The sequence below is a fragment of the Heterodontus francisci genome, chromosome 6 (genome assembly GCF_036365525.1).
Source record: "Heterodontus francisci isolate sHetFra1 chromosome 6, sHetFra1.hap1, whole genome shotgun sequence".
Classification (NCBI taxonomy): domain Eukaryota; kingdom Metazoa; phylum Chordata; class Chondrichthyes; order Heterodontiformes; family Heterodontidae; genus Heterodontus; species Heterodontus francisci.
In genome coordinates this window covers 1928853-1952040 of record NC_090376.1, presented here as the reverse complement: position 1 = coordinate 1952040, position 23188 = coordinate 1928853, and the positions used below count along the sequence as shown (strand labels likewise).

Below are 23188 nucleotides of genomic sequence, written 5' to 3'. Positions count from 1 at the left end.
GTTTCACAGGTCGGCGCAACATCGAGGGCCGAAGGGCCTGTTTCAGTGCTGTATCTCTCTATGAATCAAAATGTTGTGGGTTTGAATGCCACTCCATTTCCATTTGACCACAGGATCTAACCTGACAGTCCAGTGCAGTACTGAGGGAGCTCCGCACTCTCGGAGGGTCAATGCTGAGGGAGCGCCACACAGTCAGAGGGTCAGTGCTGAGGGAGCGCCGCACTGTCGGAGGGTCAGTGCTGAGGGAGCGCCGCACTGTCGGAGGGTCAGTGCTGAGGGAGCGCCGCACTGTCGGAGGGTCAGTGCTGAGGGAGCGCCGCACTGTCGGAGGGTCAGTGCTGAGGGAGCGCCGCACTGTCGGAGGGTCAGTGCTGAGGGAGCGCCGCACTGTCGGAGGGTCAGTGCTGAGGGAGCGCCGCACTGTCGGAGGGTCAGTGCGGAGGGAGCGCCGCACTGTCGGAGGGTCAGTGCTGAGGGAGCGCCGCACTGTCGGAGGGTCAGTGCTGAGGGAGCGCCGCACTGTCGGAGGGTCAGTGCTGAGGGAACGCCGCACTGTCGGAGGGTCAGTGCTGAGGGAGTGCCGCACTGTCGGAGGGTCAGTGCGGAGGGAGCGCCGCACTGTAGGAGGGTCAGCGCTGAGGGAGCGCCGCACTGTCGGAGGGTCAGCGCTGAGGGAACGCCGCACTGTCGGAGGGTCAGTGCTGAGGGAACGCCGCACTGTCGGAGGGTCAGTGCTGAGGGAGCGCCGCACTGTCGGAGGGTCAGCGCTGAGGGAACACCGCACTGTAGGAGGGTCAGCGCTGAGGGAGCGCCGCACTGTCGGAGGGTCAGTACTGAGGGAACGCCGCACTGTCGGAGGGTCAGTGCTGAGGGAGCGCCGCACTGTCGGAGGGTCAGCGCTGAGGGAACGCCGCACTGTCGGAGGGTCAGCGCTGAGGGAGCGCCGCACTGTCGGAGGGTCAGTACTGAGGGAACGCCGCACTGTCGGAGGGTCAGCGCTGAGGGAGCGCCGCACTGTCGGAGGGTCAGTACTGAGGAAACGCCGCACTGTCGGAGGGTCAGTGCTGAGGGAGCGCCGCAATGTCGGAGGGTCAGCGCTGAGGGAACGCCGCAATGTCGGAGGGTCAGTGCTGAGGGAGCGCCGCACTGTCGGAGGGTCAGCGCTGAGGGAGCGCCGCACTGTCGGAGGGTCAGTACTGAGGGAGCGCCGCACTGTCGGAGGGTCAGTGCTGAGGGAGCGCCGCACTGTCGGAAAGTCAGTACAGAGGGAGTGCCGCACTGTTGGAAGTGCCGTATTTTGGATTAGATGTTAAATTCATCTTCCTGTTCAGGTGGACATTAAGATCCCCTGGCCTGTCAGAGCGAGAAGGAGCTGAATTTGCTTCCTCAATCCACAGTAGCCGCGATCAGCCTGCCTCGGTTGCCCATCCCAACCCCCAGCTCTGGCAGAAAAGATGTTGATAAGGTTGGAGGTCCAATTTTAGCCATACCTTTGAATACTGTTAGGAGTGCACTGCTGCCTGTCACTATTATAAAGTACAGTATGAAAAGCACTTCTGCTTTTTTGACTTTACAGCAATTCAAATATATTTATTGTTTGGTTCAGTTGTAATTTTGGGCAGCCAGTGTGTTGATGCTGAACGCCAGCTTCTGTGCTTCAGAGAACGCTCACCATGTGAACCCGTCTCTGTGCGCACACCGAGGGATCAATCTTTGACTCGAGCGGAAGGTGAGTGATAATGTTGCTGTCTTTCAAGTCCACGTCCACATTCTCTGCACCCTGGTAGACGGGACACTCGTACTGCGGGTAAAGCAGGTGGACACTTGCTGCCTCACCATCCTCTGCCTTGAGCCACACGGCTGGTATGCTGCAGGGTTTGATGGACAGCGTGTTCTGCAGGAGCCCGTGTCTCGTGTCCCAGAGTGCGTTGTGCAACTGAAGGCCGGTTATGTAGATGCCACTCACCGGAGGACTGGTGGGAGGGAGAGAGCTGCTCAGCACCTGAAATATATTAAACAGATTTCTCCAAATCATCAGCACACAGGGAATGGAATAGCTCCATTCAGAGTTACAGTCAACCGTTAGCAAAAAGACCCCAGTCCTTCTCACTGTGTAAATGACTGGATTCTAGTCGGGAACAGGGTGCAAACAATGCGAGATACTCACCAGTGGGCAATGGACTGTAAGGAACTTGCGGAGGACACAGGCAGGTTAGCAAACTGAACGGAGGGAGGGCAGATGAATTTGATGGGGAGAAATGCGAGTTGACACATAGAATTTTACAGAACTGAAGGAGGCCATTCGGCCCATCGTGCCTTTGCTGGCTCTTTGAAAGAGCTATCCAGTTAGTCCCCACTCCCCCTGCTTTTTCCCCATAGTCCTGCAAATTTTTCCTTTTCAAGTATTTATCCGATTCCTTTTCGAAAGTTATTATTGAATCTGCTTCCACGCTTTTTCAGGCAGCGCGTTCCAGATCATAACAACTCGCTGTGGAAACACATTTCTCCTCATCTCCCCCTCTGGTTCTTTTGCCAATCACCTTCTAATGGAGGAAGATTAGTGAAAGGAGCAGAGAGACTCACTGGATTGGATGCAAAAATGTGTAAAAATGGAAGGGGATTGTAAGATTAATGCTAAAGTGGAAAGCGAATGGAAATATGGATCAAATAAAGTATCTGGAAACACATAGTGCTGCAAGCTGACCCTGCTACAATAACCCCAGGGGGTTAACAGAATCAGGCACTCTGGGACCCCCCCGCTCATATAGTTGGCAGGTCGCTAAGGTGTGGAATTGTTCCGAGGGACTGGAGAGGACTGAGTGGTGCCAGAATTTAAAAAGACGACCGGTCAAAACTGGGAAATAACTGCCCCATGAGTTTGACTTTAGTTGTTGGCAAAGGGATTGGTGGAGAGGGGGAGAGGGCAGGGGCAGAGATTGTGGGTGGCACAGGGTCTGATCCTTGCTTCTGAATGATGAGGCCCAAAAACCCCGTCCCCCCCCCACACCCCCCACAACTTCATGTTGCAGTTTCGTACCTGAGCTTGTATTCTGTATCTGTTCAGATCAAGATGCTCGCACTGGGCTCTCTGCTGTAGCAGAATGACAAGGAGCATTCGCGGGCGCTGAAATGCTGCCAAGTTATAGGAGATGGGAGTCTCTAAACTGTCCACATAATTGTTCAGCAACTGCCACCTCATCTTCAGGATCTGCACCCATTGTGGCAGGGGTGGAGTAACCTGAGTGAGCACCCGCCACGCATGGGGAAGGTACCCGTTCTCCAGCGATTCAATTATGTCATCTGACTCTGCATTGCGCAGTCTGTTTCCTTCCAGAACATCCCGTGTGTAGCTCAGGTCACACAGCAGGTGGTCAATCAGGAGTTTGAAGTTATGGCTTTCCTGCAGAAGAAAGCCCCTCAGTGGCTCCGTAATGACCTGCACTGCCTCTGTGCCCGGGTCTCGCGGCTGTGTTGTCATCGAGTCCTGGAGCTCCTGGAGATGCCCAATACAGTCGCTCACAAGGGCTTTTAATGACTCTTCACGGCTGCTGTCCAGTTGACAAGGGATAAACAGCTTTTGGGTCTTCAAGAGAATCTCACTCATGAATTCACTGCTCCGCTCAAACAGCTGCTTCTCGAAGCCATTGCAAATTCCAACTGTGACAGAGACAATTGAGTTGGGCATGAGGTCAATTCGTTTCTCGATCTCTTGATGTGTAAGATTCATCAATGGTGACCCTGGAACAGTGCAGAAAACAGTGGGAACGTCATCTCTCACTCCCTTCTCTGTATTCTTACAATTACTCATATTCTCAGGACGCCTCACTATCTGACAGTATTTATGGTGCAGCCAGTAACAGGGGCACCAAGCAAGAGGGGTAAAAGGGAGCATAAAGGTTGGGTGAGAGCGAAGGCACAGGTGAAGAATTATAGAGGCATTGAAAGCAGGGAGGGAGTCAGTGAATTGGGGGGATGAGGAAGAAAACTTCAAAGAATGAGGGTGCAGAGGCTAGAGGGTTAGTTGTAGTCGGGTAACATGGGGATTGGATGACGAAGAGTTATCTGGTCTAAGGATATTAGTGAATGAAGAGGCAAAGCCATGGGGAGCAGCAAATGAAAAGATAGATGGTGTTGGGGACACAGAACGGGGTATTGACGGAGCACCCAGAAACATGGATCATCCCAACCCCACAACCCAGATTGCTGTGGGTGCAGAGAGCTTCGATCAGAGACAATGCAAACCATGTGCTCAGCTCTATTCATTCTACAGCAGCAGAACAGGGAGAGTGCCAGGTTTCTGCTATGCTGCCATTTTCTGGTTCACTGACCCCAAGCAGAAATGGATCCGACAGTGTAATGGTTCGGGACCTGGATGAACAACCCAGAGGTTGTGAGTTCAAATCGTACTGGAACAAGTTGTGAAGTCGAATTCAATAAAGTCTCCACAAGAAAATCACCATGCAGCTACAGCAGAGGGTGTAACCACAGATTGAAATGTTAACTGTGTACATTTGGACAGTGGAAAGTTTAGAATTTGTTAAGTACTGGGTGAGTCGGTCCAACTGAACTTTAAAAATTGCAAATAAAAACAAGAAATGCTGGAAATACTCAGCAGGTCTGGCAGCATCTGTGGAGACAGAAACAGAATTAACGTTTCAGATCAATGACCAAATTGCAAAGCAGTGAGCAGGCAATCTATAGCTGTAAGGGATCAGTTGTGAGCTTGAAGCTAACAGAGCAGTTGGAATTTTTGTATAGTTTATAGAATCGTGTTTTTAGTGGTCAGCATTTGTGTTTTGGTGTCAGCTAAAGAGCTAAATATCCTTAAAAATTATAAATAAATTTTATCTATAAATATAGACTAAGATATAGCAGAGGAGGTTGTGTGTCTGGGCTGCAGTATGTGGGAGTTTGTGGGCAGCAAGACTGTCTGCAGTGAACACATCTGCAGGAGATGTCTCTATCTCAAATCTCTCCGGCTCAGAGTTATTGAACTGAAGTGTGAGTTGGAGACATTCCAACACATAAGGAAGGAGGAACAGTATCTGGGCAGTTTGCTCCAGATTTTGGTCACACCTTGTAGAGAGGTGTAGGTTCAGAATGGGGTTGATGTGACTGATAGTGTACAGTGTAAGGAGAAACCAGGGGAGATAGTGAACGAGGATTCACAGAAACTGACCCGATCCAACAGGTAAAGTGTACTTGCTGCCTGTGTGAATAAGGGTAAAGTCTGTAGAAGGATGGCCAGAATGTGGACCGTGGCATCTTGGAGCAGGAGGCTGTGCAAAGGAGGGAGGAGGAGGGAAGAAGAATGCGGTAGTCATACGGGATTCAATATTTAGGGGGAAGGATAACATCCTTTGTAAGCAGGATCAAGAGTCCCAAATGGCATATCACTTACCTGGTACCAGTTTGAGGGACATCTCAAACCAGCCTGAAAGGATCAGGGAAGGGGAGGATCCAGTCATTGTGATCCATGTTGGGACCAACAACATAAGGAAGAGTAGGCAGGAGGTCCTGCTTGGAGAGTACGAGGTGCTAAATTAAACAGCAGAATCTCACGAGTTATAATCTCTGGATTATTACCCGAGCCATGTGCAAATTGGCATTGGGATAAGACGATTAGAGAGGTGAACACGTGGCTGAAGGAGTGGTGTTGGAAAGAGAGGTTCCATTTCATGGGACACTGGCACAATGTTCAAAGATAATTTAATGTGATACAGAAACAGTTTATACCCTAAGGGGCAAGAGCTCTACCTGCCAAAAAAGACAGCTATGAACAACTAAAGGTAAGAGACAACATAAAACTAAAAGAAAAAGCAAACACAAACACAAAAAATAGCACAGATCCCAGCGAATGGGAAAGATATAAAGAACAGCAAAGGATGATAAAACAGAGAGCAAGAAATACAGAAAGAGAATATGAAACAGAAACTTGCAGCGACACCAAAATCAACACAGAAAACTTTTAGTTATGTTAGAAAAGAGAGGTGGTCAGGAACAACGTGGCCCCTTGAAAACTGATAGTTTTGTCAATAAAAGTAAGGAAATGACAGACATGTTCAATAGTTACTTTCCGTCAGTATTTACAGTCGAGGAAGAGATCAGCGTGTCAGAAATCCCAAGGAAATTAATACTGAAACAGGGACAGGGACTCATCCAAATTGGTGAGGAGAGGCTGAGTAAATTGGGTCTATACTCTCTGGAGTTTAGAAGAATGAGAGGTGATCTCATTGAAACTTACAAGACCTTGAATGTTCAGAAGGTCTGGCAGCATCTGTGGAGAGAGAGTTGACGTTTTCAGGTCAATGACCTTTCAGTGCCCTGAAACATTAACTCTGTTTCTCTCTCCGCAGATGCGACCAGACCTGTTGCGTATTTCCAGCATTTTCAGTTTTATTTTCGATTTCCAGCATCCACAGAATTTTGCTTTTCTAAGATTCTGAGAGGATTTGACAGAGTAGATTTGAGAGGCTGTTCCCCCCTGGCTGGGGAGTCTAGAACTAGGAGTCATAGTCTCAGGAGAAGGGAACTGGCCTTTTCTTCACTCAGAGGGTTGTGAATCTTTGAATTCTCTACGCTAGAGGGTTGTAGATGCTCAGTTATTGAGTATGTTCAAGGCTGTGATCAATTTTTGGACTATATGGGAATCAGGGATAGGGGGAGAGGATGGAAAAGTGGAGTTGAGGTCAACAAACAGCCGTGATTGTATTAAATGATGGAGCAGGCTCGAGGGGCCGAATGGCCTACTCCTGCTCCCAATTATGTTGTCAATTTGCTTACACATAACAGGAATGAAAATAATGGCACTAAATAGTCATAAATCCACAGGACCAGATAGTTTTCATTCCAGGGTTTTAAAGGAAGAGGAGATAACATCATTGCAGATGCCCTAAGTATAATCTTCCATCGTTCTCTCGATCAGGAACCGTACCTTTAGATGGAAATACTGCACATCATTCTATCATTTAAGAAAGGTGAGAGAGGGAAACCAGGGAATTAGGGACCAGTTGGCATAACATCAGTTGTCGGGAAATTATTAGAGTCTATAAGTTGAGGATAGGGTGACTGAACACCTTGAAAATTTTCAGCTGATCAGTGAGAGCCAGCATGGATTTGTAAAGGATAAGTCATGCCTGATGAGCCTCATTGAACTTTTTTGAAGAGGTGACTGGAGTGATGGACAGGGGAATGTCTGTGCATGTTATTTGGACTTCCAGAAGGCATTTGATAAAGCCCCTTATAAGAGAATGTTGGCTAAAGTTGAAGCTGATGAAATTGAGGACAAATTATTGACCTGGTTAGGAAGTTGGCTGAGTGACAGGAGACAGAGATTCGGGTTAATGGACAGGTACTCTAATTGGCAGAATATGGCTTGTGATGTCCCACAGGGATCTGTGTTGGGGCCTCAACTATTCACCATATTTATTAATGACTTAGATGAGATAGAAAGCTGATATTCAAACTTGCTGATGAGACAAAGATGGGGGTATTGTAAGCAGTGCAGATGGAAGTGTAACATTACAAAGAAACATTGATAGATTAAGTGAATGGGTACAACAGTGGTAATGGATTTCACTGTGTGAAAATGTGAGGTCATCCACTTTGACCCTAAAATGGATAGAACAGGGTACTTTCTAATTGATGAAAAGCTCGAACAGTGGAGGTCCAAAGAGAATTGGAGTGGGGGTAGGGGAGTGTGTCCAAGTACACAGATCATTAAAATGTCCTGAACAGGTACAGAAAATAATGAGAAAGGCTAATAGAATTCTGGCCTTTTTATCTGGAGGACTAGAATACAAGGGGGTAGAAGTCATGCATCAGCTTTACAAAGCTCTGGATAGACCACACCTGTTCTAGGCTAATGTCCCGTGGACATGGGTTCAAATCCCACTACAGCAGCTGGTGGAATTTAAATTCAATTAATTGCTAAAAATCTGGAATTGAAAGCTAGTCTCAGTGATGGTGCCATGAAACTATCATCAATTATCATTAATGTCCTTTACTGATGGAAATCTGCCATCATTAACTGGTCTGACCTACATGTGACTCCAGACCCACAGCAATGTGGTTGACTCTTAACTGCACTCAGTTCTCAAGGGTAATTAGGGATGGGCAACGAATGCTGACCTTTCCACTGATGCATGAAAGAATTTTTTAAAAACACCTGGAGTCACTGTGAGCAGTTCTGGGCCCCACACCTTAAAAAGGATATATTGGCCTTGGGGGAGTGCAGTGTAGATTTACCAGAATGATACCAGACTCAAAGGGTTAAATTACAAGGAGAAATTACACAAACTAGGGTTTTGTTCCCCAGAATTTAGAAGATTAAGAGGAGATTTGACTTAAGGTTTCAAGATATTTAACGGGAATGGATAGGGTAGATAGAGAGAAACCATTTCTGCTTGTAGGGGAGTCCAGGACTAGGGGACAGAGTCTAAAAATTAGAGCCAGATCTTTCAGGAGTGCAATTGGGCAACACTTCTATGCACAAAGGGTGGTAGAAGTTTGGAATTCTCTATCACAAACACCAGTTGATGCTGGGTCAATGGTAAATTTTAAATCTGAGATTGATAGATATTTGTTAACCAAAGGTATTAAGGGATATGGGGCAAAGGTGGATAAATGGAGTTAGGGCAAAGATCAGCCTTGATCCCACTGAATGGTGGTACAGGCTCGAGGGGCAGAATGCCTCCTGCTCTTCTGATGAAGCTGTTGGATTGTTGTAAAATCTAACTGGTTCACTATTCTTCTGGGAAGGAAATCCTTACCAGGTCTGGACCTGACCGTGGCTCCAATCCCACACTATATGGTTAACTCTGAACGTTCTCTCGTTGACAAAACCACCTAGTTGTAACAATAATCTCACAACGTCCCACCTCTATCTTCCCGAGGTGGACAATGACTGTGGGAGTGTCTCCCACATTCCAAGAGGATTAAATGGAAACTGGGGCTAATGGTTAGAGGACAGTTTACCAGTTGTCCTGGTGAGTGATGTAATGAGGCTACGAATTCCTCTGGTGGTGAAGGACTGGGTGCTGCTCAGACAGTGGCTGATGATGCTGATCAGGGCTGCCTCATCTCCTCTATCTAACAAGTGACTACGATACACAGCCACACCTGGAAAGAAAGGGAAAGAATAATAGAATTACATCTCAGCTCAGCTCAGTGAGTGACACAATGCAGACTATTTCTAAGAAGAACAGGGAAGTTTTCCCTGGTGACCTGGGCCAATCATTATCCCTGAACCAACATCACTAAAACAAATGATCTGGTCGTCATAATGTTGCTGTTTGTGGAATCTTGCTTTGCAAATTGGCTACCACATTTCCTACATTACAGTAGTGACTACACTTCACAAATACTTCATTGACTTTAAAGCACTTTGGGACGTCGTGAAGTCATGAAAGGCACTTTTGAATTGCAAGTCTCTTTATTTCATAGAATGATATGGCATAGGAGAAGGCCATTCGACCCATTGTGTCTGTACCGTCTCTTTGAAAGAGCTATTCAGTTAGTCCCACTCTCCCCGCTGCTCTTTCCCCATAGCTCTGTAAATTTCTCCTTTTCAAATATTTATCCAATTCCCTTTTGAAAGTTATTCCTTCTGCAAAAATGCATTACCCCACGCCTCCAGGTTTGGTGTCATCCGCAAATTTTGAGATTCTACTCAGTATTCCAAGATCAAATCATTTATATATATCATCTAGTGCTGGGGAATGAGGTAGGCCAAGTAGACCAAGTGTATGTAGGGGAACACTTAGGTGGTCATTGTATCATAAACTTTAGATTAGCAATGGAGAAGAGCAAGGAACAATCTAAAGCAGAATGTCAAAATTGGAAGAGAAGTGACTTCAATGGGATGAGAGGGGATCGAGCCAGGGTAAAATGAAACAAAAGATTGAAACAAACAGTTGAGAGGGGAAGTGAAGAGGAAAATAAGACTGGCAAGGAGAGAGTATGAGAATAGAATAGAAGTTAACATAAAAGGGAGCCCAAAAATCGTCTACTGGCATATAAATAGTAAGTGGGCAGTAAGAGCTGAGGTGTGTTAAATTCCAGAAAGCTTGTTGTAGAAGGGTGCTGTTGGAGCCTATCTTTATTCAGTTTCATATTTATTGTACATAGTAAATGGATTACAAACACGTAGCTCCTCACCAGTCTCAGTGAGTGTCTGCTTATAAATGCGAAAGTAAAACCCCAATTAACACCCTCTACCTGCATATAATTAAACAATTGACACACAATTAACAAATTAACAAGGTGGACCTATTTTTATTCTTTCATGGAATGTGAGCATCGCTGGCAATTCCAGGAATTCATTGCCCATCCCTAATTGCCCTTGAGAAGGTGGTGGTGAGCTGCCTTCTTGAACCGCTGCAGTCCATTTGGGGTAGGTACACCCACAGTGCTGTTAGGAAGGGAGTTCCAGGATTTTGACCCAGCGACAGTGAGAGAACGGCGATATGGTTCCAAGTCAGGATGGTGTGTGGCTTGGGAGCAGAACTTGCAGGTGGTGGTGTTCCCATGCATCTGCTGTCCTTGTCCTTCTAGGTGGTACTGGTCGCGGGTTTGGAAGGTGCTGTCTAAGGAGCCTTGGTACGTTGCTGCAGTGCATCTTGTAGTTAGTACACACTGCTGCCACTGTGCGTCAGTGGTGGAGGGAGTGAATGTTTGTGAATAGGGTGCTGATCAAGCGGGCTACTTTGTCCTGGATGGTGTCGAGCTTCTTGAGTGTTATTGGAGCTGCACCCATTCAGGCAAGTGGACAGTATTCCATCACACTTCTGACTTGTGCCTTTTAGATGGTGGAGAGGCTTTGGGAAGTCAGGAAGTAGGTTACTTGCCACAGAATTCCCAGCCTCTGACCTGCTCTTGTTGCCACAGTGGCTGGTCCAATTCAGTTTCTGGTCAATGGTAACCCCAGGATGTTGATAGTGGGGGATTCAGTGATGGTAATGTCATTGAATATCAAGGGGAGATGGTGAGATTCTCTCTTGTTGGAGATGGTCATTGCCTGGCACTTGTCTGGCATGAATGTTACTTGCCACTTATCAGCCCAAGCCTGGATATTGTCCAGGTCTTGCTGCATTTCTACACAGACTGCTTCAGTATCTGAGGAGTTGCGAATGGTGCTGAACATTGTGCAATCATCAGCGAACATCCCCACTTCTGACCTTATGATTGAAGGAAGGTCATTGATGAAGCAGCTGAAGATGGTTGGGCCTAGGACACTACCCTGAGGAACTCCTGCAGTGATGTCCTGGGACTGAGATGATTGTCCTACAACAACCACAACCTTTGGTATGACTCCAACCAGCGGAGAGTTTTCCCCCTGATCCCCAATGATCTCAGTTTTGCGCTGGCTTCTTGATGCCATACTTGGTCAAATGCTGACTTGATGTCAAGGGCAGTCACTTTCACCTCACCTCTTGAATTCAGCTCTTCTGTCAATATTTGGACCAAGGCTGTAATGAGGTCAGAAGCCGAGTGGCCCTGGCGGAACCCAAACTAAGCATCACTGAGCAGGTTATTGCTGAGCAAATGGCACTTGATAGCACTGTCGACAACACCTTGAATCACAAAGGGACGAAGAGGGAGATGTATGCTTAGAGGTGCAGGACAAGGCTAGAATACTTAATGAGTACTTTGTATTGATGCTTACTGAGGAGGATGATACTGACAAAATATTGGCAGAGGCAGAGACGGTAGAGGTAATGGATGGAGTGAAAATTGAGAGGCAGGAGGTACTGGAAAGGCTGGCTATGCTTAGAGTGGATAAGTAGCCTGATCCAGGCGGCTTGCATCCTGGTTGCAAAAGGAAGGTGAGGGTGGAGATAGTTGAATGGCTTGCCATAATCTTCCAATTTTCACTAGATATGGGGCAGGTACCAAAGGATTGGAGAGTGACAAATGCGAAACCCATATTCAGGAAAGGGTATAAGGACATTCCTAGCAATACAGACAGGTCTGTTTAACATCAGTGGTGGGTAATGTTTAGAAGCAATAATTAGGGAAACAATCAACAGGCACGTAGAAATGTTTGAGTTAATTAAGGAGAGCCAGCACGGATTTGTACAGGCAGATCATATTTGACAAATCTAATTGCATTTTTTGATGAAGTGACAGAGAAGGTTGATGAAGGAAATGTGGTGGATATTGTTTACATGGATTTTAAGAAAGCATTTGACAAAGTACCACATGAAAAGGCTGGTTAACAAAATTGGGGTCATCCAGGCAAGTGGAGAGTACACCATCACACTCCTGACTTGTGCCTTTTAGAAAGTGGACAGGCTTTGAGGAGACAGTGGATTTGTGGTCAAGTCACTGAACAGTTAATCCAGAGGCCCAGAATAATTCCCTGGGGGCATGGGTTCAAATACCACCACAGCAGCTGGTGGAATTTAAATTCAAATAATTAATAAAAGAAAAATCTGGAATTGAAAGATATTCTCAGTAATGATGCCATGAAACCAGATTGTTGTAAAAATCCATCTGGTTCACTAGAACCATAGAACAGTTACAGCACAGAAGGAGGCCATTCAGCCCATCATGTCTGTGCGGCTGAAAAAACTAGCTACCCAATCTAATCCCACCTTCCAGCACCTGGTCCATAAGCTTACAGGTTACAGCACTTCAGGTGCATGTCCAGGTACCTTTTAAATGAGTTGAGGGTTTCTGCCTCCACCATTGATCCTAGCAGTGAATTCCAGACACCCAGCACCCTCTGGGTGAAAATGTTTTTCCTCATGTCCCCTCTAATCCTTCCACCAATCACCTTAAATCTGTGCCCCCTGGTAATTGTTCTCTCCGCTAGGGGAAACAGGTCCTTCCTGTCTACTCTAACTAGGCCGCTCATAATTTTGTACACCTCAATTCAGTCACCCCTCAGCCTCCTCTGTTCTAAGGGAAACAACCCTAGCTGATGCAATCTTTCCTCATAGTCGCAACTTTCGAGCCCTGGCAACATTCTTGTAAATCTCCTCTGTACTCTCTCCAGAGCAATTATGTCCTGCCTGTAATGTGGTGACCAGAACTGTACGTAATACTCCAGCTTTGGCCTAACCAGCATTTTATACAGTTCCAGCATTCCAACCCAGCTTTTGTATTCTATACCTCGGCCAATAAAGGAAAGCATTCCATATGCCTTCTTCACCACTCTATCTACCTGTCCTGTCACATTCAGGGACCTGTGGATATGCACTTCAAGATCTCTCACTTCTTCTACCCCTCTCAATATCCACCCGTTTATTGTGTATTCCCTTGCTCTGTTTGCCGTCCCCAAGTGCATTACCTCACACTTCTCCAGATTGAAATCCATTTGCCACTTTTCCTCCACCTCAACCAAACCATTGATATCATTCTGGAGTCTATCTTCACTATCAACTACACGGCCAATTTTTGTGTCATCTGCAATTTCCCAATCATGCCTCCCACATTTAAGTCCAAATCATTAATATATGGATAACACGGGATATTGTGAGCCTAGTCAAAAAGAAAAAGGAAGCATTCATAAGTGCTGGAAGGCGAGGAACAGATGAAGCACTTGAGGGATATAAAGACAGTAGGAAGGAACTTAAGCAAGGAGTTAGGAGGGCTAAAAGGGGTGATGAAAAGTCATTGGCAAACAGGATTAAGGAAAATCCCAAGGCTTTTTATACATATATAAAGAGCAAGAGGGTAACCAGGGAAAGGGTTGGCCCACTCAAGGACAGAGATGGGAATCTATGTGTGGAGCCAGAGGAAATGGGCGAGGTGCTAAATGAGTACTTTGCATCAGTATTCACCAAGGAGAAGGACTTGGTGGATGATGAGCCTAGGGAAGGGAGTGCAGATAGTCTCAGTCATCTCATTATCAAAAAGGAGGAGGTGTTGGGTGTCTTGCAAAGCATTAAGGTAGATAAGTCCCCAGGGCCGGATGGGATCTACCCTAGAATACTGAGGGAGGCAAGGGAAGGAATTGCTGGGGCCGTGACAGAAATCTTTGCATCCTCATTGGCTGCAGGTGAGGTCCCAGAGGACTGGAGAATAGCCAATGTTGTTCCTTTGTTTAAGAAGGGTGGCAAGGATAATCCAGGAAATTATAGGCCGGTGAGCCTTACGTCAGTGGTAGGGAAACTATTAGAGAGGATTCTTCGGGACAGGACTTACTCCCATTTGGAAACAAACGAACCTATTAGCGAAAGGCAGCATGGTTTTGTGAAGGGGAGGTCGTGTCTCACTAATTTGATTGAGTTTTTTGATGAAGTGACGAAGATGATTGATGAGGGAAGGACGGTGGATGTTGTCTATATGGACTTTAGTAAAGCCTTTGACAAGGTCCCGCATGGCAGACTGGTGCAAAAGGTGAAGTCACACGGGATCAGAAGTGAGCTGGCAAGATGGATACAGAACTGGCTCGGTCACAGAAGACAGAGCGTAACAGTGGATGGGTGTTTTTCTGAATGGAGGGATGTGACTAGTGGTGTTCCGCAAGGATCAGTGCTGGGACCTTTGCTGTTTGTAGTATATATAAATGATTTGGAGGAAAATGTAGCCGGTCTGATTAGTAAGTTTGCGGACGACACAAAGGTTGGTGGAGTTGCGGATAATGATGAGGATTGTCAGAGGATACAGCAGGATATAGATCGGTTGGAGACTTGGGCAGAGAAATGGCAGATGGAGTTTAATCCAGACAAATGTGAGGTAATGTATTTTGGAAGGTCTAATGCAGGTGGGAAGTATACAGTAAATGGCAGAACCCTTCGGAGTATTGACAGGCAGAGAGATCTGGGCGTACAGGTCCACAGGTCACTGAAAGTGGCAACGCAGGTGGATAAGGTAGTCAAGAAGGCATACGGCATGCTTGCCTTCATCGGTTGGGGCATAGAGTATAAAAATTGGCAAGTCATGTTGCAGCTGTACAGAACTTTAGTTAGGCCACACTTAGAATATTGCGTGCAATTCTGGTCGCCACACTACCAGAAGGACGTGGAGGCTTTGGAGAGGGTACAGAGGAGGTTTACCAGGATGTTGCCTGGTCTGGAGGGCATTAGCTATGAGGAGAGGTTGGATAAACTCGGATTGTTTTCACTGGAACGACGGAGGTGCAGGGGCGACATGATAGAGGTTTACAAAGTTATGAGAGGCATGGACAGAATGGATAGTCAGAAGCTTTTTCCCAGGGTGGAAGAGTCAGTTACTTGGTGGACTTTATATACCACAAACCACTTTCCACTCGCAAAAACATCTGTTGACCATTACCCTTTGTTTCCTGTCGCTGAACCAATTTTGGATCCATTCCCCTGTATCCCATGGCATTTTATCTATTGACCAGTCTGCCATGCGGGACCTTTTCAAATGCCTTACTAACATCTAATGCCCTTTAGGGAAGGAAATCTGCTGTCCTTACCTGGTCTGTGACTCCAGACCCACAGCAATGTGGTTGACACTTAACTGCCCTCTGAAATGGCCTAGCAAGCCACTCAGTTGTCAAGGGCAATTAGGGATGGACAACAAATGCTGGCCTTGCCACGAAAGAATAAAAAAAACGGAGGCCACTGGAAACAATCTCTCATTGTTTACTCTATCAAACCCACTCAGATTTGAACACAACAACTTACATTTATGTAAGAACACATCTATTAAACTTCATAACATTCTCAGCTCTAAGGAGAACAATACCAGCTTCGCTAATCTATCCACATAACAAGCATGCACTTGTCACATATGCTGTTTGTGGGAGCTTGCTGTGTGCAAATTGGCTCCTGCGTTTCCTACATAGAAATATAGAAAATAGGAGCAGGAGTAGGCCATTCGGTCCTTCGAGCCTGTTCTGCCATTCATTATGATCATGGCTGATCATCCAACTCAGTAACCTGTTCCCGCTTTCCCCCCATATCTTTTGATCCCTTTCGCCCCAAGGGCTATATCTAACTCCTTCTTGAAAACATACAATGTTTTGGCCTCAACTGCTTTCTGTGCAGTGAAATTCCACAGGTTCACCACTCTCTGGGTGAAGAAATTTCTCCTCCTCTCAGTCCTGAAAGGTTTACCCCATATCCTTAAACTATGACCGCTGGTTCTGGACTCGCCCACCATCGGGAACATCCTTCCTGCATCTACCCTGTCAAGTCCTGTTAGAATTTTATAGGTTTCTATGCGATCCCCCCTCACTCTTCTGAACTCCAGAGAATATAATCCTAACCGACTCAATCTCTCTTCATACATCAGTCCCACCATCCCAGGAATCAGTCTCGTGAACCTTCACTGCACTCCCTCTATAGCAAGAACATCCTTCCTCAGATAAGGAGACCAAAACTGCACACAATATTCCAGGTGTGGCCTCACCAAGGCCCTGTATAATTGCAGCAAGACATCCCTGCTTCTGTACTCGAATCCTCTCGCTATGAAGGCCAACATACCATTTGCCTTTTTTACCGCCTGTTGGACCTGCATGCTTACCTTCAGCGACTGGTGTACGAGAACACCCAGGTCTCGCTGCATATTCCCCTCTCTCAGTTTATAGCCATTCAGATAATAATCTGCCTTCCTGTTTTTGCTACCAAAGTGGATAACCTCACATTTATCCACATTATACTGCATCTGCCATGCATTTGCCCACTCACTCAACTTGTCTAAATCACCCTGAAGCCTCTCTGCATCCTCCTCACAACTCACCCTCCCACCCAGTTTTGTGTCATCTGCTAATTTGGAGATATTGCACTTAGTTCCCTCATCTAAATCATTAATATATATTGTGAATAGCTGGGGTCCTAGCACTGATCCCTGAGGTACCCCACTAGTCACTGCCTGTCATTTGGGAAAAGACCCATTTATCCCTACTCTTTGTTTCCTGTCCGCCAACCAATTTTCTATCCATCGCAATACAGTACCCCCAATCCCATGTGCTTTAATTTTGCATGCTAATGTCTTATGTGGGACTTTGTCGAAAGCCTTCTGAAAGTCCAAATGAACCACATCCACCCCGGTGCTCCCCCTCATCAACTCTACTAGTTACATCCTCGAAGAATTCTAGTAGATTTGTCAAGCATGATTTCCCTTTCATAAATCCATGCTGACTCTGCCCGATTCTACCACTGTTCTCCAAGTGCTCAGCTATAAAATCTTTGAAAATGGGCTCTAGAATTTTCCCCACTACCAATGTCAGGCTGACTGGTCTATAATTCCGTTTTCTCTCTACCTCTGTTTTTAAATAGTGGGGTTACATTAGCTACCCTCCAATCTGTAGGAACTGTTCCAGAGTCTATAGAAACTTGGAAGATGACCACCAATGCATTCACTATTTCTAGGGCCACTTCCTTAAGTACTCTGGGATGTAGATTATCAGGCCCTGGGGATTTATCGACCTTCAATCCCATCAATTTCCCCAACACCATTTTTCTACTAATACTGATTTCCTTCAGTTCCTCCCTCTCACTAAGCCTTGTGTTCCCCAACATTTCTGGTATGATATTTGTGTCGTCCTTTGTGAAGACAGAACTAAAGTATGCATTTAGTTTTTTTTTAGTTTTAGAGATGCAGCACTGAAACAGGCCCTTCGGCCCACCGAGTCTGTGCCGACCATCAACCACCCATTTATACTAATCCTACACTAAGCCCAATATTCCTACCACATCCCCACCTGTCCCTATATTTCCCTACCACCTACCTATACTAGGGGCAATTTATAATGGCCAATTTACCTACTAACCTGCAAGTCTTTTGGCTTGTGGGAGGAAACCGGAGCACCCGGAGAAAATCCACGCAGACACAGTGGGTTTTGTAAACTCCACACAGGCAGTACCCAGAATTGAACCCGGGTTGCTGGAGCTGTGGGGCTGCGGTGCTAACCACTGTACCACTGTGCTTTGTTCCCCATAATAAATTCCCCTGTTTCTGACTGTAAGAGACCTACATTTGTCTTCACCAATCTTTTTCTCTTCACATACCTATAGAAACTTTTAAGTCAGTTTTTATGTTCCCCGCAAGCTTACTCTCGTACTCTATTTTCCCCTTCTTAATCAATCCCTTGGTTCTCCTTTGCTGAATTCTAAACTGCTCCCAATCCTCAGGTCTGTTGTTTTTTCTGGCGAATTTGTATCCCTCTTCCTTGGATCTAATGCTATCTCTAATTTCCCTTGTCAGCCATGGTTTGGCTACCTTTCCAATTTTACTTTTGCGCCAGACAGGAATAAACAATTGTTGAAGTTCATCCATGCACTCTTTGAATGTTTGCCATTGTCTATCCACCATCATCCCTTTAAGTAACATTTCCCAATCCATTATAGCCAGCTCACCCCTCATACCTTCATAGTTTCCTTTATTAAGATTCAGGACCCTAGTCTCAGAATCAACTACGTCACTCTCCACCTTGATGAAGAATTCTATCATATTATGGTCGCTCATCCCCAAGGGGTCTCGCACAACTAGATTGTCAATTATTTCTCTCATTACACAATACCCAGTCTAGGATGGCCTGTTCTCTTGTTGGTTCCTCAACGTATTAGTCCAGAAAACCATCCCGTATACACTCCATGAATTCCTCCTCTACGGTATTGTGACTAATTTGATTTGCGCAATCTATATGCAGATTAAAGTCACCCATAATTACAGATGTTCCTTTATCGCATGTGTCTCTAATTTCCTGTTTAATGCCATTCCCAACATCACCACTACAGTTTGGGGGTCTATATACAACCCCCACTAACAGTTTTTGCCCCTTAGTGTTTCTCAGCTCTACCCATACAGATTCCACATCGTCAGAGCAAATATCTTTCCTCACTATTGCATTAATTTCCTCTTTAACCAGCAATGTGACTCCACTGCCTTTTATTTTTTGTCTGTCCTTCCTAAATACTGAATATCCCTGGATGTTCATTTCCCATCCCTGGTCACCCTGCAGCCATGTCTCCGTAATCCCGACTATATCATACCTGTTTACATCTATTTGCGCAATTAATTCATCTATTTTATTGTGAATGCTCCTTGCATTAAGGCACAAAGCCTTAAGGCTTGTCTTTTTAACATTACTTGTCCCTTTCCCACCATTTTTCACTGTGGCTCTGTTTGATTCTGGCCCTTGATTTCTCTGCCTATCACTTTTCTTATTCCCCTTACTGTCTTTTGTTCTTGTCTTTGATTCCCCCCTCCTCTGACTCCTTGCAAAGGTTCCCATCCTCCTGCCGTTTTAGTTTAAACCCTCCCCAACCACTCTCGCAAATACTCCCCCGAGGACATCAGTCCCAGTCCTGCCCAGGTGTAACCCATCCAGTTTGTACGGGTCCCACCTCCCCCAGAACTGGTCCCAATGTCTCAGGAATCTAAAACCCTCCCCTTCACACCATCTCTTCAGCCACGCATTCATCCGATATACCCTGCTATTTCTACTCTGACGAGCACGTGGCACTGGTAGTAATCCTGAGATCACTACCTTTGAGGTCCTACTTTTCAACTTACTTCCCAGCTCCCTAAATTCTGCTTCTAGGACCTCATCCTTTTTTTTACCAACGTCATTTGTACCAATGTGTATCACGACCACTGGCTGTTCACCCTCCCCCTTCAGAATGTCATTTTTATAAACGACCTGGATGAGGGTGTAGAAGGGTGGGTTAGTAAATTTGCGGATGACACGAAGGTCGGTGGAGTTGTGGATAGTGTCGAAGGGTGTTGTAGGGTACAGAGGGACATAGATAGGCTGCAGAGCTGGGCTGAGAGATGGCAAATGGAGTTTAATGCGGAGAAGTGTGAGGTGATTCACTTTGGAAGGAGTAACAGCAATGCAGAGTACTGGGCTAATGGGAAGATTCTTGGTAGTGTAGATGAGCAGAGAGATCTTGGTGTCCAGGTACATAAATCCCTGAAAGTTGCCACCCAGGTTAATAGGGCTGTTAAGAAGGCATATGGTGTGTTAGCTTTTATTAGTAGGGGGATCGAGTTTAGGAGCCACGAGGTCATGCTGCAGCTGTACAAAACTCTGGTGAGGCCGCACCTTGAGTATTGCGTGCAGTTCTGGTCACCGCATTATAGGAAGGATGTCGAAGCTTTGGAAAGGGTGCAGAGGAGATTTACTAGGATGTTGCCTGGTATGGAAAGAAGGTCTTACGAGGAAAGGCTGAGGGACTTGGGGTTGTTTTCGTTAGAGAGAAGGAGGAGGAGAGGTGACTTAATAGAGACATACAAGATAATCAGAGGGTTAGATAGGGTGGATAGTGAGAGTCTTTTTCCTCGGATGATGATGGCAAACACGAGGGGACATAGCTTTAAGTTGAGGGGTGAAAGATATAGGACAGATGTCAGAGGTAGTTTCTTTACGCAGAGAGTAGTAGGGGCGTGGAACGCCCTGCCTGCAACAGTAGTAGACTCGCCAACTTTAAGGGCATTTAAGTGGTCATTGGATAGACATATGGATGAAAGTGGAATAGTGTAGGTCAGATGATCGGCGCAACATCGAGGGCCGAAGGGCCTGTACTGCGTTGTAATGTTCTAAAAATGTCCTGCAACCGCTCTGAGACATTCTTGACCCTAACACCAGGGAGGCAATATACCATCCTGGAGTCTCTTTTGCGGCCACAGAAACGCCTATCTATTTCCCCTTACAATTGAATCCCCATAACTACTGCATTCCCACACTTTTTACTCCTCCCCTATACAGCAGATCCAACCGTGGTACAACGAATTGGGCTGTTGCTGCTTTCCCCTGAGAGGCCATTCCCCCCAACACTATCCAAAGCAGTATATCTGTTTTGCAGGGTAATAGCCACAGGAGATTCCTGCACTGCCTGCCTAGTCCTCTTTCTCTGCCTTGCTCCACATTACAACAATGACTACACTTCAAAAAATATTGGCTGTAAAGCACTTTGAGATGCCCTGAGGTGGTGCAATGTATGATACAAATGCAAGTCCATTCTCTTGAGCATCCCCAATTTTAATTGCTTTGCTATTGGTGGCCATGCCCTCAGCTGCCAGGGCCCGGAGTTCTGGAATTCACTCCCTAAACCTCTCCCACTCTCTCTCCTGCTGCAACACTTTTTAAAACATACCTCTTTGAGCAAGCTTTTAGTCACCTGTCCTGATATCTGCTAAGTGGCTCAGTGTCAACATTTGTTTTATAACGCTCCTGTGAAGCAACTTGGGACATTTCACAATGTTAAAGGTGCTATATAAATACAATTTGTTTTTTGTTATTGTTCCTTCTCACCTATTAGAAGCTCAAGCAGTGTCTCCGAGTCTTCCCAGGCTGTTTGCAGCTTCACCTGAGTGTGGAGGGCAGCAAATAAATCTGCCTGTGTCCTGTGACAGATAATTAAAATAGAATTAAAGACTCGTGCATCACAAAATGCGAACATTCAGCCCATCAAGTCTGCCTCGCTGATTTTCTGCATGTAATCTGGACAGCTCCCCGTATTCTTCGATAGATTACCCTCTGGTACCATTTATTCCTGTCCTTGATTAGGCCCATTGTAGAATATTATGTCAATTTCTGGTTTCCCCTCCCACCCCACCTGGTGGGGAATAGAGGTTGAAGAAGAGGACCCATGAGATTCAGATTGAAGATTCCGGGAGAGCTTTGGAACAAAGAGATTGTGAAGAATAGTCTGAGATCCACAAGTGACTTACCAGTGATAGGAGTGTGCCTGCGCCCAGCTCCCGTAGTGCTGGCGATGCAGTAGGATAGAGTGGAGGGCAGTGAGTATAATGAGGCGCTCTGGCCTCACCGTGTCTCCCAGCTTGTTCTTGGCCTGCGTGTATGTGCGTTTCAGGGTGTTTTGCAGCATCGATGGCGTCTCAATCACCAGTTTTGTCACCTGTCGCCTCAATATCCCTGCAACAAAATGTCATGGGGTCAGTGCCTGGGGGGTCACAGGTCGAGAGTTCAAACCCAGGGTGTGAGGGAAAAGACACAATGAAGTGGGGGAGCCATCGGGGAATGGAAGATCATGAAACACACCAAGTAGCAGTGCAAAATCCCAGGGACCTGCTCCACAGACCCTGTTTGCCCCTTGATTCCCCAAATGCTTTGATTTCATTTTGCAGCCATGGAGAGAGGCAACATAAAGTGTTAGAATTTCCAGTCATGAGGTCATCCATTGCTCATGCAGCCTGGGTGCTTGTTACAAAGCACAATTGACAGGGGGTCATGGAGCAGGGAGCTCAGATCCTGTTCCTTCCCCTCCTCCCTTCCCTCATCCCTCCCTCTCTATTCCCTATTTCTTTTCCAATTCACCGTGGGTATTGGAAGCTGCCCTATGACCTCCACTATCTAACTTCTGTTCTGTGGCCTGTGCTCTGTTACCTGTGGTGGAGAATACCTGACGAGTTCACACATACCTGGCAGGAAGTCACTAGCATCGTTTCTGCAAATGAGCCACAGGCGGAAATCTCGATGGATTTTGTCCCCAGACTCCGTCAGGATTGTCAGGATATCTTCCTCGGGACTTTCACAGAGGAAATGTTCAGACAACACAGTGGGAGCAGCAGCTTGGGAGGGAATGTATCCTGAAAGGAAAAAGTATCATTTGTTAATTCTCTGAATCCTGTCCATGGCCATCATCAGTGGGCAGTGTCCAGCTAGACGTTCCCTGGGAGTGTTTGATGGGGACAGTGTAGAGGGAGCTTTACTCTGTATCTAACCCCGTGCTGTACCTGTGCTGGGAGTGTTTGATGGGGACAGTGTAGAGGGAGCTTTACTCTGTATCTAACCCCGTGCTGTACCTGTGCTGGGAGTGTTTGATGGGGACAGTGTACAGGGAGCTTTACTCTGTATCTAACCCCGTTTTTTTTTTAAACAAAAACTCAAATTAAAATGCCATTCTCGGCGTCGACAATGCACTCCAGTCCCTGCGGTGCCCACCGGTCGCGGAAGGCCTCAAGCGTACCGGCGGACACCGCATGCTCCTTTTCCAGGGACACCCGGGCGCGAACATAACCGCGGAAGAGGGGCAGGCAATCGGGGAGGACGGACCCCCCGACGGCCCGCAACCTGGACCTGTGAATTGCCACCTTGGCCAGGCCCAGGAGCAGACCGACGAGGAGATCCTCCTCCCGGCCCAAGCCCCTCCGCACCGGGTGCCCAAAGATCAGGAGCGTGGGACTGAACTGCAGCCAGAATTTGAGGAGCAGCCCCTTCAGATACTCAAATAGGGGCTGCAACCTCGCACACTCCGTATAAATGTGGAACACGGACTCGTCCAGGCCGCAGAAAGTACAG

The 23188-nt window shown here is 46.6% G+C and overlaps 1 protein-coding gene across 1 annotated transcript in view; it reads right to left on the bottom strand.

Moving 5' to 3' along the window:
- Positions 1 to 1606: 1606 nt before the first annotated feature.
- The window catches only part of LOC137371058 (dynein heavy chain domain-containing protein 1), a 373825-nt gene continuing 352243 nt past the window's right edge, over positions 1607 to 23188 (bottom strand). The window contains exons 42-47 of the mRNA XM_068032957.1: positions 22309 to 22476; positions 21598 to 21802; positions 21179 to 21270; positions 8977 to 9120; positions 3038 to 3738; positions 1607 to 2002 (exon numbers count right to left, since the gene is read on the bottom strand). Of these exons, the coding sequence (XP_067889058.1) occupies positions 1658 to 2002; positions 3038 to 3738; positions 8977 to 9120; positions 21179 to 21270; positions 21598 to 21802; positions 22309 to 22476 (1655 nt within the window). The 3' untranslated portion in view covers positions 1607 to 1657. The remainder of the gene's footprint in view (positions 2003 to 3037; positions 3739 to 8976; positions 9121 to 21178; positions 21271 to 21597; positions 21803 to 22308; positions 22477 to 23188) is intronic.